The 15,694-nt window shown below is 31.6% G+C and overlaps 2 protein-coding genes across 2 annotated transcripts in view; one reads left to right on the top strand and one right to left on the bottom strand.

Moving 5' to 3' along the window:
* The window catches only part of LOC149425722 (gonadotropin-releasing hormone receptor-like), a 627,687-nt gene that overhangs the window by 169,029 nt on the left and 442,964 nt on the right, over nucleotides 1-15,694 (top strand). The window lies entirely within an intron of this gene.
* LOC149425726 (lewis-type alpha-(1,3)-fucosyltransferase-like) lies at nucleotides 13,453-15,243 on the bottom strand. Its single transcript, XM_089641384.1, has one exon. It carries the CDS (start codon nucleotides 15,096-15,098, stop codon nucleotides 13,956-13,958), a length of 1,143 nt encoding a protein of 380 aa, XP_089497510.1. The 5' UTR covers nucleotides 15,099-15,243; the 3' UTR covers nucleotides 13,453-13,955.

Raw genomic sequence — 15,694 nt, 5'->3', positions numbered from 1 at the left:
TAAAAGTAGCCTGCCATCAGAATTTCCGGTTTTTTATGTTAATGTTTCTTCGTGTGTCTGCGAAATGATTGCCCGACCAGTTCTTATCAGACTGGCAAACAAAGTAAGTGGGTAACAACGGATCTTGGATCTTGTAACAACGGATGATAATATTAAAATTAATTCGAAACCATTAATATACATCGTTCCTACAAAAATGCTCCGCGCCTGCCAATTGTTAATATTCACTCAATTATGAACCGACATATTAAGTTCTCACTTAGTATGTAAATGACATTATCACAAATGTATGTAACGAGATCAATGTACGAGTGATTTCAATTAATAAAGGTGCTGACTCTATGACATTTTTATGCTAACAAACTTACTAAAACTCTCAATAATCCCAATTTTAACAATAGTACGCATCTAAGGGACCAAATTAAAACAGATATTCCGATGAAGAAATGCCTTCGTGGCACTGTAGCTCTGGAGTCCAGTTCCCATGTTTGGTCACGGGTGAATCTTCCATTTATCTATTTAGTCATACAATTATATAATATAAGGATACACACGTATTGGAATTGCTAATCTAAAATATAGCGATAAAATGATAAATTTGCTGAATTGTTACAGCGCAGCAAAATTTGCGATATTTCGTTACTTTTAAAATCGTTAACGGACATTAGACAGCACAGACATTCTGGTTAGCATGGATATTTTTCGCTTAGCAAATAAATACAACATAAGACTCCAAGATTCATTTTATGCAGTTGCTTCTCGCATTCATTTTATGCACAGTTTTTGTTCGCAGATGGAAATGAAAGTTGCTCTTTTGACACGTATATTGATTTTCACAATAAGTTATATCTTACAAATCAATTAATTCACAAAACAAATCCCTGTGGAAATAATAAATAGGTACGGGGACATCATTATGTTTTGGCTATTAAATTGTAGTCTCTTATCCCTACTAGGTAATAAGTGCACTATTCTTAACCTTGACGATCATAATAATAAATAGTTACAGATTATTAGTTTGTAGCATATATATTTTTTGCATTGTGGGATACATAGCAGACTATGGTGAAGTACCTGGCTGTAGTTGTACGGTACGAACAACTTACATCATTCCAGGAGGTATTTGCTATCCATTAAATTATTAAAAATTGTATACGCCGTTACTGATAGGGCCCACTCCTCGTTTTTTTAAATAAAATTATAATAATTTATTTTTCTTAATTTCAACTGCAATATGTGGTCTGAAAATATACGTTTTGTAATCAAAGACTTACCCTAGGTCCATGATTTTAATGTTGATAATACTTATTTTGTAATAAAATAATTGATTTTTATGAGGTTTCTCGAATGTGTAGGTAAATGACATTGTGAAACATTTTTTGTATTAAAAATAATTTATTTTCATCTGCCTATGATGAAATTGAATCTAAATCGGTTTGTAATTTGACACATTCTTGCTCCTCCCAAATCCTCATAAGTAATTTGAGATCATCAGCAAAAAGCAGGCAAGTCGATATTTGACGCATTCTTGAATGTCTGCAATCTAAACTATAAATAGTAGAGGCCCTATATTTGACTCCTGTGGTACTCCAGAGAATATAGTTAGAATATTCCCTAGACCCATATCCGTCGTTATAATAAACTCTTATTCTAAAGTCAATACTCCCGACTCCGAAATTAAAAAAAAGACACAAGTGCAACTATAAATATCTCGGATTAATTTTTTTAAATTCATTACCAGAAAGTACCCGAAATATAAACAATAACAAAGATTTTAAACTGAATACTTTGGCATATTGCATAAAAAACATCGAAGAAAATGACATATCCCTATGCACGAAATCTTAGCTTTATTATATATATAGGTGGTACATATTGTATAAAAAATTAAGTGAAAAAATTACAATTTTTTTTTTGTGAATAAATTTTCAAAAATGTCAAAGGCTTTATATTATCTTTACTATTATTTTTTATAGTGAGAGTTCGAGAAGATTGGAGACGGTGGACTTGTTTGGGTAAAAATACATGTTGATTTCCCCAAAGCAACGGTTTCAGTTGTTTTTAATTTCGCAAATTATTGTTCAAAATATTTGTGTTGTGAATAATTATATAGTCTTGGACATTCGTTTTACTGCCTGAGTTATGAATCGGGTATACTTTAGAAAGATTCCAGGATTGAGAAGAAGTCTAGATTAATAATATTGATAAAACTGCTCACGCTCTTCCATTTACGATGTCCTCGTTCTAACAGAAACCTATAGTTTTAAAAAAAAAAATACCCGTTAAACTTCCAAAGCATTTTGTCAGCAGTTCAATTTGTCAATATTAATCAACACCAAAGAACACATGTAACTAGAAGCTTGATTCTAATATCGCGACAATACTGTTTTTGAGTGAAGACGCTCTGTGATATTCCACTATTTGCTACTTTTAGTTTTCACAAACATAAATTTGCACCTACAATATTACACTTTTTTTACCAGTGAGCATAAAGTATGTGGGATGACCATCATTAATTTGTCAGTTGTGAGTCACATTAATTCATTAACTTAATTATTTACAATGCCTGACAATTAAATTATATAGTGTAAACTAGATCTAAAGCATCGGATTCTCTAGCAGTAAATGAGAATCAAAGTGGAAAATATATAGATAAAAAATGATGAATTTAAACAACAATTTTTTGCCGAAATTGAATTTGAAACAACTTTGAAAAAAAAATCTTGAATCTGAGATATCCGATATGAGAAAAAGCATCGAATTTTTGGTCAACAATATAATGAAATCACCATAAATATTGGGAATACGATGAAATTAAAAAAAAAAAGTTGATAAGCTGAAAACGAAAATTTTTATCAAGATTTAAAAAATTTCAATTTCGTCTAGCTGATATGGAACAACAAAACAAATGCTATAATTGTGCAGAATTGTCGGCGTAGAAACTTATATTGATGAACATTCTGTGGAAACCGTTGAAATATTTATATAAAATCTTGACATTCAGATTGAACTTAATACCAAACAAATGCAAAAAAAAACTAAACCTATTTAGGAATAAAGTATTTCAACATCGTTCCGATTGAAATAAAGAAATTAAAGGATATTAACATACTTCAACTAAAAGTGAAGTTACAATTTCAGAAATAATTAACTAAATAATTGCATGTTTTTCCCTTTGTTGATATTTATTATCAGTCTATACTCATCTCCACTGTATTTACATGTTGTCTCTTTATATATTGTTCCTATTATATATATTCTATAGCATAATGGTATTTTTCTTACAATTAACTATAATGGATATATGTATAATTTAATGTAATATGTAACACTCTCACCAAGCACAAGAACCAGTTTCTTCATTGGTGAGATTGCGAACATAAATATATTTTGTGGGTACAGGTTGTTATATGAGTACATAATATAACAACCTGTACCCACTTATATATATTAAATATTTTTTTTTTTTTTAAACTAAGTTGAATCCATAAAGTTACTCAATACTTATATATACATATATAAATCTATCAATAATCCAGGAGCTCAGAGGATGATCATTTATTTCAAAGATGACAAGTCCCAATCTGAAATCAAAAAATAATCTTTTAAAATAAAAATATCTTAAATAGTAATTGAAAGTCTTGCTATCATAGCTTTGTTTAAACTCATGGATCCAAAAACAAGTTCTGGTCTTGATAATGTCCCACCAATATGTCTGAAAAATTGTGTAAATAGTATTTCCTACTGTACATAGTCTTTAACAAATCTCTTAAAACTGGTAATTTCTCGCATATCACTCCTATGTTCAAAGAAGGTTTGTAAAAATTTGTTTGCAATTACAGAACTATTAGTATTTTATTTTTTATTCCTAGTCTCTTTGAAAGAATCATTCTTAGTAAAATATCCACTAATCGGTGGCCGAGTTGATATCGCGTTTAGGTCCCACCCAGGCGTAGTGTGTTCAATTCCTCGGCTGGCTAAGTCCTCCATCACAACACGAGCAACATTTTCAGCTTACTGTGGTGTTAGTAGGAGATTTAAAAATATTGTCAGGTTATTCGTAACCCGTGAATGTTTGTCTTTCTTTTAAAAAAATATTAAACATATTATACCAATTACCAACATTAGTTTGTCCCATCTAGATCTACTCTCACAAACCTTACAGCATTTTGCATTGACTAATTAGGTAGATTCTGTCTATACTGATTTTCCCAAGGCATCCGACAAGGTCTGCAACAAAATATTAATCAATAAGCTCAGAAAAGTAGGGAAAAGTGCCGATTTATTGGCATGGTTTATTAATTACTATATGGTTTATTTATTATTATCCTATTCATCAATGATATTACAAGAATTTCTACAGTGTCGAAGTCTTTGCTGACGATACTAAGCTGTTTAAGGCGGTTTAACCAGCGAACGAGAATTCAAATTTCTTTAAAAGACGGTCTCGCGATCGGACGTTTTTTTAGACCGAGACAGAAATACCGAATTCACTCCGCTGCGAGCCGTACACTCGCGCGGCTGTGAAAACTACAGCTTGGTTCCGATGAAATAACAATTATTGTTGTTAAATTCTTGGTTGTAGCTTTCTTCCTAATAAGTAGTTACATACATATTTATAAATTATACGTCGGAGTGAGTAAACATAAATAAATACAAATGCAGTTTGTTGACATGGTAGACATAAAATATGTAGGTATATGAATATACATTTAAAAAAATTCAAATATTTGTTTAATTTGTTTTTTTTTTTAAATATTTTACATTAGTTTTCCAAAGGTGAGTAAAAATCTTTTGTTTTACTTATTTATTCGTTTGTCCGAAAGGTATTACCGGTAAGTTTTATTTCTAATACTTATCTTTAAAGTATTACTTGATTTGATATGTATGACATTGAAAAGAGGGTTTATTCCTTACAACTGAAGTAGTATATATATTAAAACTAAGTTTTATTTCCAACTATTTTCTACGGTACCTACCTACATATGTAGTTATGCGTTTGCATAATATTGTATCGCTTTCATGTATTTGTTTTCATGATTAACGGAGCGACCTGACTCGTCTAATTTTCGAAATGTTATTAAATTCACGAGTAAATTTCGATTGAAAAATCATAGGTTAGTATGTCAAAAATAACCTTGTTTTTTTCCTAAAACAAGAAGCTCGATTCACAATATGACATTATGAAACTGACAAAAAGTAACACAAAAAATATAAAATATGTTGAATTATACCAATGTAATAGTGAATTGGACAATAAAATAGAAATTATGAACAAAAAAATGATTTGAATCGCACATCACAAATCGAAATTCATTTGGTTCGTGGCACTTTTTGACTACCAATCACAAACAGTTTCATGTACTTTGGCATAAGTTTTAACATTTATACATGAAAAAACGAATGACAGACATAAACTCCTGTCCATAGTTGATTCTTTTCCCTGGAAATAAAACAACACAAAATTATCGCCAAATGTTATAAAAAATATGTGCTAATTCTGACTGATTCTTTCGAACGATTCTGTAGCATATAAGTACGTACAATGTACACGGATAATTAAATATCACTAACCTTTGTTTTTTCTGAAAATATATCTCCCACGTACGTTTTTGATGTCGTAATTTGTGCTATCTAATAAAACTTTTTTCCGAGGGTATTTTCCTCCTCATTTTTAAGTGAGGAATTTCTTTAAAATGTTATCAAGTAGACTGGCGTGGAATAGACGTCCGCTCGCCGCCCTGTCGCAGCGGGGAATGATAAAATTTCGGCTTGCGCCGGGGTAATCACAAACAACAAACGCGAATCGAAATTAATTACTATTATGTACTTTAAGAATATATTTTTTGGTCATAAATTATTTCTAATGTTTCAATAACGTCTTGGTAAATTATTTTTCTAAAAAAATCTGAACTATACCAATTTGTAAGACCATAAACAAATAGTCCAATTGAGGGATTTTCGTCACAAAACGCGTGCTCGGATTTATTTATTAGTAGTTTTATTTGAAATAAAAACAAAATTCTTAAACATATTTATGATAGATAACTAATTGATTGTTTATACTGTATTATTATGTGATTTTAAATATTTGTTGTATAATACAACTTCACCTTTGAAAATGCAACAAATCTGCGCATCGTCCAACGGTAACACTTTATTATGATATGAAAATAATATTATTTTTCAAAATTTTACATCTTACTTTACAAGATAAAATAACGATCTTTCGAAACCAATTTGTGTTTTTTTCTAGAAAAGTGTCCATACGTCTAAAAGTGGCCTCAAAAATGCCAAATTTCAGGTCAAGTCTACCTATTTCGCCTTAAAGTCATTAATTTGCCTAATCTTTCAAGAAAACCTAAATAATCTTTTCAAATGATGTTCAAAAGTCAGTCCGAAGAGTTCAATCTCTCAATCTCACTCCCTCGACAGACATTTCATTTGGTAATTATGAATATGTGGGTGTGCAGTCAGCAAACATTATCTGCAGAGCTTTTTGAATCACTGCTACTATGTCATCTATCTAACTTTAATAGGGTGTATTAAGTAAATTTTATTAAAAATTGGAATCAACTAAAAAGGAGCTAGTTTTAAGATTTTTTAAATACATTTTTTTCAATTTACCTTTCCTTTTCGTAAATGAATACTTCTTGGTGGTGGAGATTAACTGAAACTTGACAGATAGACTCATTGTTAGTGACAATGCATTCTATCATATTCAATATTGTATTGGTAACAGTCACATGAACACACGTGGACGAATTTATTTGTAATCGGCTGACATTACAGCAGATAATATTAAACGAAATACATGTCGGTCCCACCCAATTGGGATTTGGCACAGTTGTTAGCGTATTCGACTCTAGTTCCTAAGGAAGAAGGTTTAATCCTGAGTCAAACCAAAAAAAACATCTTTGAAATTGGCTTCTAGCCAGTCCTAGAGATAGAGGTAAAAACTGAAAACAGATGTAAAACTTTTTTATTGATTCTAGTTCGAAAAATTTTGAAAAGCTGATAACAAAAAATAATGGTAGCATTAAAGGAGTGTGCTGCCTGAAAACGAAATCTCTTACATAACAAGAAATCTTTTTTATTTTCTTATCTACTTACCTTTACTTATCTACTTCCTTATCTACTTACCAAAAACAGTGTCTGTTTTAACCCGTACTCTGACCTCGTCACCATATTTACACAGCAATACAAACACATTGTACTGAGCCGTACTCCGTCTTCGTAACCAATATTTACACAACAATATAAACACACTGTTTTTATTAAGCCGCACTCCGATCTCGTCACCACGATTTACACTGAAATCCAAACATATCGTTTATGTTTATATTAAGCCACACTCCGGCCTCGTTACCAAGATTTACACTGCAATCCAAACATATCGTTTATGATTATATTAAACAAGAATATTTAATATAATTTTATTCCTGAATCAGTATTGTTTCTACGTCGCTACAGAAAATTATTGTTTTTGTTTTTTTAAAACATTATTAGCAAAAACACTGTTTTAATTTATAATACACTTCCATTAAAAGCATTTGCTTGTGGATGGAAGAAGAGTGTACATTTGCGAAAAAATAGTGTAACTTAGTGACAGCTTCAAGCAACTTCACAAAACGTAGGAAGAGCCAAATTAATTTGCCAAATAGCCTGAAAAGTACTCCGATGTAAAACCAATTTTAGTTGACATTTACATTAATAAATTAAAAAGACTCACCCTTAGTCACTTCAAATACAATCGCAGTAAATAGAAATCCCCGAAAATTGTTATGAGTCTGATTATAAAAATGATTACTTTTATCATTTTTTTTCGTAAAGAGCTGAAATTCATTTTCCTGTTGCCATACCATAAAAAATATCGCTCCATGGTCGAGGGGTTAGGCTTTATGGTATGGCAATAGGAAAATGAACACGCACACACTCCCCAAGCCCGCGCATGATGCCGGGGGAGGCACGGGGGAGGAGGAGGTGGTTCGTGGGACGGACGCACAGGATTTATGTCACCAGACTGGATACAGGAACAGGGTCTACCCGCCCCCATGATGGGGAAATGAACAACACAGTGCGATAGAGTTTGTTAGTAATATAATAACAAACGTAGAAAATAAGTTGTGATCAACACCAATTTGCTGTTCATAATAGAAAAAAAAGAAGAGAAAAAAAATTAACATAGTAGTAAAGAGCTAAGAACATTAAAAAAAACATTTTTATAATTATCAACGCGTACCTAATAAATACGGCTCAAAATCAAAAGTCAAAGTTAGAATATGCATAAATAAACAGTGTTAAGAACGGGGAAAAAGTGTGGTGGTGACCAGTTATGAATAGCCAGGTACTTCCCCACCTCCCTGTTCCTCCCCTCTTTACTCTTCCATATCTCCTTCCTCTCCTCGCCACATATCCCTAATAGGCAGGCCAGTCTCACTGACTCCGGACAGTTGGGAGCAATTGGGCTGCTTTGCGGTTTCACATAACAAATTAAGAATAAAAAAGAAGTGCCTTTCATACAAATTTTAATGGAAAAAAATGTTGCAACTGACTTAATACCTTTCGATTCTAGACCATTAAGCATCTGATCTGTCTCTCTTACACTTGACGGACATCCTACATCGCTATCCTATTTGAATTTCATAATGATGGTGAAACGCAGCTTTGCATTGGAAATTTAAGGCCTGATTGGACAAACATTTGGATCACGAAATGCGCTTTCTGGCATTTCTTGTGTTATTCTTTATTCTATATTGGTATGCTGTGGACTTTCATTTCAAAGAAAACATTTTTTTTTATTTGGAAATATTTTTAATTTCAGAAAATAGAAAATTAATGTACAGAACATTTTGTATCATTTAGTTCATATGATGTTACAATAAAATAAAACGTATTTACATAATATTACACATGTTAATAATTCATCAGTATTCAGGTCCAAAGTGCTTCATTCACCGTGTTCAGCTTACCCCTCGGGTCCAGACAATACAAATTCATGTTAATTACAAAATCTGATTTGATATGTATTTTGAAATATTTAACACCCATTTTGAAATTATTATACATGGTAGAGATTTAAATGCAGAGAAAACGCTTGGTATTCTCTCTTTCTAAAACTGTTTGCCATATGTCCGACCATAACAGAAATGAAGAGAGAAGAAATTTGATGAGTTAATGTCATTTAGTGATAGATGTAGAACGACGCGACTCAACGGATTTTGATGTTTCGTGACAAATACAGCACTACGTGGTGCGAGTGATTTTGAAAATGATACGATTGTCAAAATCTTCATTCATTTTTAGTTTAATAGAATTTTTATTAAATGTCTTTTTACTCTCACAATACAAAATAAGATACACATTTTGTATTAAATTTATATTCTCATCAAAAATCTGACATTGAAATTTACCAGTTTATCTCTGAATTTATCCGTGAATTAATCAGTTTTATTTTATTAGCTTATATGTGAATTTATGTGTGAATTAATCAGTTTTAGAAATAATTAATTAATTGTGAGCTCACATTATTACCATGTTCCACATCCACACTCAAAATCTAACTAAGCACATGGGTTTTGTAACTCATAGGGATTGCTCTAGCAAGAAAAAGAAATACAAACAAAACAAAAACATTAATTATACCTCAACATTAATTTCCCAGAAGGTGTGTGCACAAAATACAATAAGACGCTGATGTTTTCAATTTGTCCTGAGGTCAATTTACTAATGCGTGTTGATAAAATTAAATCGATTTGGGAGGCGGGTATGGGTAATTTATTTGATAACCACCTCTGACATAGATCACCTCAAATGGTTTGCTACGTTTGGTGACTCAGTAGGGTGCCCGAGTTCATCAAGTGAGGTGGGTTTATTATTATTTTTTAACGTGAATTATTTTATGTGGTTTCATTTTACATTAAGTGTCTATATCGGTACTCCATACGTGTTTTTTTTTCTTTTTAAATCACTTACACTTTATTTTCATACATATTTTTTATGTTATGCTGAAACTAAACTGTTACATGCAACAATTTAACATTTAATATATATTTTTTAAATATGTATTACCTTTTGTTTTCTCAATGAACTAAAATAAAAGCTTGTTCTAATACTTTACAAAGAAATACTATTGTCGATACTTTAGGTCTTATCATGTGATAATATTTTACATTTTATTTATTTACACAAAATAGATACGAAGGAAACGTTTTTTCTAGGAATACTTAGTATGTGCCCTTCATCGATATATACGGGAGATTAAATATTTAATTTATATGTTTACTTAAAATGATACTCAGGTAAGTTCTTGATTTACTGATCCATTTTGCATAAAACAACAAATGCCTAAAAATAATAATTATGAATTTACAATACTCAAGACCTCACTACATAAGCTTTTGGCAAGAGTAAAGTTTCCAACTGATGTTTTTGAGAAAATTGAGATTTTGTGTTTATCGCATTGAGTAGTTTATTTTAGATTCAACTTTACGTAGGTTTGTAGGTAATAGAAAAAATAAATATTCAGTGCCATCAGTTGTCGAACCGATTTGTATTAAATAAAATGACACAGGTTGACACAGTTTCAACAAGAGTTGTAACATTTTAAATTGATAAAATAAATTGATCACTTTAAAAACGCAAAATAGTGTACATATATTTCTAAAATTGAACAGTTTTTAGAATACACTGAAAAGTTTATATAAAATAACCCTCCAGAATTAATTGTAAAGTGGTTATACCTACAGAAGAAATACATGTAACCCAATTTCTAAAGTTTCCCAATAAAAAGGTACATACATTAAATAAATTGGTATCCACAATATGTTATGTGTTTCAGTAACTTAATTACCAAATATTTAAAAAAACAAAAATTAGTAAATAAGTTTTAGCTATCATATCTCAAAACCTTAGAGCAATTATTCTAGAACCCTTTCTCTCTAACCAAACGATATCTCAAAAATATTATGCACATATAATTGTTCCACTATGGTTATAAAATATCCTAAAATAACATCGGAATCTTAGTGACGTAAGTGAAGAAGCCATGCACAGAAATATATGACGCGCGGCCCTGGTGTATTGGACAGACCTAAGGTTGAGTTTGCCCTAGAAATTCTCTAAAATAAAGTGGGAATCTTACACACGAATGACATAAGTGATGTAGTCATGTTAAAAACAATATTCGATGAGCGGCCCGGCGTAATGGAGGGACTTACGGTCGACTTTGCCTTCGCAAGCCAAGAAAATTGATCTTTTAGTGGGGCTTATTGTAATTATTTCTAATTAACATATTACTAAAATCTCAGATGTTTCTAAAGGAATTTCTGGAAAAGCTATTGATTCATCGTCTGAAAAATAAAATCTTGATCTTTCCGCTAATTTTACAGTCGGAAAAAAATTTATAAAATATTCAAACCTTTTTACAAAAATAAATTATTGGCAAGGTACTGTTTTTGTAAATCTTAAATATAAATAACTTACATCCGTAGGGATGGCTCTTAAAAATAAATATATACATTTATATGTTATCGTTACAAAATGTTTGGAATTAATTAAAACGTGAGCTTCGAGCGAAGCCCCATTAGTAGTCTTGTGTCATCATAATGTTAGTAATTATTGCTAACATTAACTAATTCGAAGCATATTAGTTCAAATGAAGTACTTACATATAGGTAAACATTAAGTGAAGGAAATTTATTATTGTCAACATTAGTCTATTTTCTATTTATTTATAAATACATGGTATTCAATTGACATTTATAGAGCATTTTATATATTTTTTTTAATTATTTTTATTGCTCTCTAGAGAAATCTCGATGAGTTGCAAAACTCGATGTAGAACGAGAGGAACTTACAATACATAGATGGGAGTTAATAGGTACAATTTTATATTGGTATTTTCATATCAGTAACAGTACAAAAATAGAAAAAAAATAAAAATTATAAGTTTCACATACAAAAAATATAAAAACAGAAAAAGAGAGGTTCGGTAGAACACACAAGAAGAAACAAAAAAAGGAAACAGACAGGGATATATACATGAGCACAAAGCCAAGTTAGGAATATATGAGAAGGATCGTAAAAATAGATTTCGCTTGATAACAAATACAGGGGATACGAAAGGAGAGAGAAAGAAACAAGACAAAATACAACACGATACGAATTACGTATTTTCGTATCTATGTTTTGAAAAAATATTCTTTAAAATATTTACTTTGATTTATTTGGATATGCTGGCTGTTTTTATACATATCTGGAAGAGAGTTATAGAGTGTGTAGGCAGTAAAATTAAGAGATTTTATACCATATTTTGTAATATGTGTTAGAAGAACGCGGATTTTAATGTTTGATTTTAAAGTAGTTTGATGTTAGTGTGGGTTGATTTTTCGGTAATTTGTAGGATGGCGTTCGTGATTTCATGTTTGGGAAGGACTGTGATTGGAAGGACACCATAAACTGAATATAATATGTCCTTGAAATGTTTGTCTCGTGGAATACTAATGAAAAATATTAAATTCGTTTTTTTACCTTAAGGGTCAGTTTGTTTATTCTCAACCAGCTCTTGAGATGGGAAACATCAACATTCATTTCCGTTTCAAGCTCCGCTATATTCAGTTTGTTATAAAAAAATACTGTATTGTTCGCAAGCTGTAGAGTTCTTTTAATACCCCACATTGTTATTTCATTAGCATAGATTAAGAACAGAAACCGTCCAAAAATTAATCCCTGGTGCAGTCCACACATTATTTTACTTAAGTTACTCGTGACTCCACCCAGTTCTACTGCCGAAAAGCAATTCGATGGGATGGAAAATGAAAATTCGAGGGGAATGCCGATAAAGCCATAATGTTTCAGTTTTTCGAACAATACTTTATGATCCACTGTGTCAAAAACCTACTTTAGATCAATACACATTGCCGCCGTAAAATCACCACGATCAATATGTTTTTTAGAACGATATGAAATCAATAGCTGCACATTTAGTGCTAGACCGTCTTCTAAAACCGTATCGTTTTGACGTAAGAATTTAGTGATACATTGACTTACCGTTCTAGACAACTGCTTGTTTCACGGTGACCAATATATGGTTATTTTGTATAAAATTCAAACAATATAATGTATTAATGGCCTTAATAATAAACGCGTTTTAAATAGTTGTTTTTAGCGGCGAAAAATCTACAACTCGCCCATTAGTAAAAAGGTAAAAAGATAAACACTAAGAATTTTTAATTAACTTTATAACTTCTTGTTTCAAATGCCTTTGTTCAATACTACCAGGGTAAAATATTATCTACTAAATAAAATTAATAAATGTATATATTCCCCTTTTTTCTTTAAATTACAATGCTCAAATAATGATTGTAACATAAGCATTTATAAAGATAATAGGTGAATATGATAAATAGATAAGAACAAGATAAGTTATCGTTAAAATGTAGCATTAGCAATTCAGTATTGTCAATTTCAATTTCAATGTCATTTTAGCAATTTGAATGAGAATATAACTAGTGTAAAATATTTTATGAATAAAAGTAAAATTGATAATATGACGAGAATATTGAATAGTAAAGTATGAAAGTACATATTGTCACAGTAGTTGTGTTAAAACTAGGGGAATCTATTTAAGAAACATATTTATACATAGAGACCTAATATATATACATGCATATGCATACATAGAGACCTAATATATATATATATATACACATGCATAAACATGCTCACATAATATACACACATGCATTACATGCATCTAATTTAACACGACAGACTCAACAAAGCACTTGAAAACTACTCAATAAACAAAAGCGACAATGTTAATAAACTTCCCACACTCAAAATGCACCAAAGAACTCTAATAACTGTATTTGCGGGGATGCAATCGATAATAAAATTGCTAAGGCAGTAGCATAATATATCAAATGCATACATGTTTCTTGGTCGTTCTATAATTATTTGTATGCTCGGCAATACGGATCTCTCTCGGTACCGTGCCACCATTCTTGCAAGTTTTGATAGGCTTTAGGCTTATAATTTTTATCGTGCAAGACCTTACAAAGTTCACAAAAAGGTGGCACTGAATACCCAATTTTATAAAAACCCTTCCACCAAAAGTACGTAGAGTAGTGGGATGGATTTCTCATCAAAAAGTTAAGTTTGCTTGCGAGCTCCATAGGAGATATGTTCCTTGCGTCTATGTAGGAACTGGGTGGTAAATATCTCGTTATGTTGGCTCCACCAAGAATGACGGGGATTACATCATGTTCCAACGCCGTCAGAACCTTTTCCGTAATGTAATCCACGCAATTTGAGTTCTCGAAAGACAGATAGAAGTAATAATCTCTGGACAGCATGTCGAAGCAGGCTTTTTCGTCTGTTCTCGGGCAACTGTAATATCCACAATACCCGTACACATCTACCATGATGAATGATTGCAGTTCTTCAACAAAACTTTCCCTACCATTCTTTGAGTTGCAATTGGATGAAAACCACGCCACAGGTTTCTTTTTGGATTCCAAAGCAGTTTGGTTCATCACTGAACGGTCGAAGAAAGGTTCCATCCAATTAGGGTCCAACGATGGAGAGATAATGTTATTATTTAAATCTGCCATCTGGAAGTAAGGCAGCTGAATATCTGAGTCCAGTCGGTACGTCATAGTCAGATTGAACACTCCGTTGGCGTGAGCTTCCACCGGATGATTCTGCGGCGACTCCATATTGAAGTATACGTATATTTGATGTGGGGAACGCAGCTTCGGAAAGTCTGTCGAGTGGAGATATGGACCGTGAAAAATAATAACGTCGAATTGATCCACATTTATCATCGTCTTATTTTCCGTCGTGTAACAATCCGTAACTTCACACCCATTATAAAAGAATGGCGTGTTACCAAAACCAAAATTGTAATCTCGCTCACTAAAGAAAGGATGCCAAAACAATATGGTTTTGGTGTTGATCATTTCACTTTGTTTATAATCGTAAATAAGCAATTTATTCCTGCTGAACACATTTTCTATAAAATTAAACAGTATGAGAATGGCAAAGACGTAAATGGATACAATTACACTTGTTACTATCTTTCTTTTAAACTTCATTGCACTATGTTATACATATCACTATTTTAACACAAAACTTGTTTATTTAACAATAAATTTTTCAAAAATATTTCAAAACGGTTATATTTTACCTGAACTTATAATAACTTTCGTATTATATAAATCACACCACATCGATTGTCAACCGAACTAACAGCGAGAGATAAATGCGTAATGTGTCAAACTTCAAAGCGACAATTAGCTTAGCTGAATCACGAATCGATATGTTTCCCGCATATTTATTTATCATGCTGTAACGCTGACAAGGTTTTGATAAGTGTATTAATGTTGCAGCATTTTATTTGATTGCTCGAACGCAGCTCATAGGTCTGCTCACTCTGGCGTTTAGTGTGGAAACTAAAATATGTGTGGCCCAAATAGATTACGAAATACAGAAAATCGATTTGTCTAATATCCCGCTAAAGTTCCACTAAAAATATTGATTTAATGAATATTGTGTTTTTAAGGAGGTGTTACTAATGGTTATCCGTAAAATGACACCGAAGTAGTACGTCGAAATAGCCCTTCCTCGGCGAGTTGCTATTGTGATGGAGTCGCAGGAGCATTTATTAGTTTGTCACGTAATACATGTAATA

Source organism: Hesperophylax consimilis, chromosome 2, assembly GCF_061612785.1.
Source record: "Hesperophylax consimilis isolate HC1 chromosome 2, BYU_Hcon_1.0, whole genome shotgun sequence".
NCBI lineage: Eukaryota > Metazoa > Arthropoda > Insecta > Trichoptera > Limnephilidae > Hesperophylax > Hesperophylax consimilis.
The sequence above is the reverse complement of the archived record's forward strand: the minus strand, read 5'-3'. Positions and strand labels throughout refer to the sequence as shown.

Coding starts and splice junctions, on each gene's coding strand:
- LOC149425726 (XM_089641384.1), bottom strand. CDS start 15,098: ATGAAGTTTAAAAGAAAGATAGTAACAAGTGTAATTGTATCCATTTAC.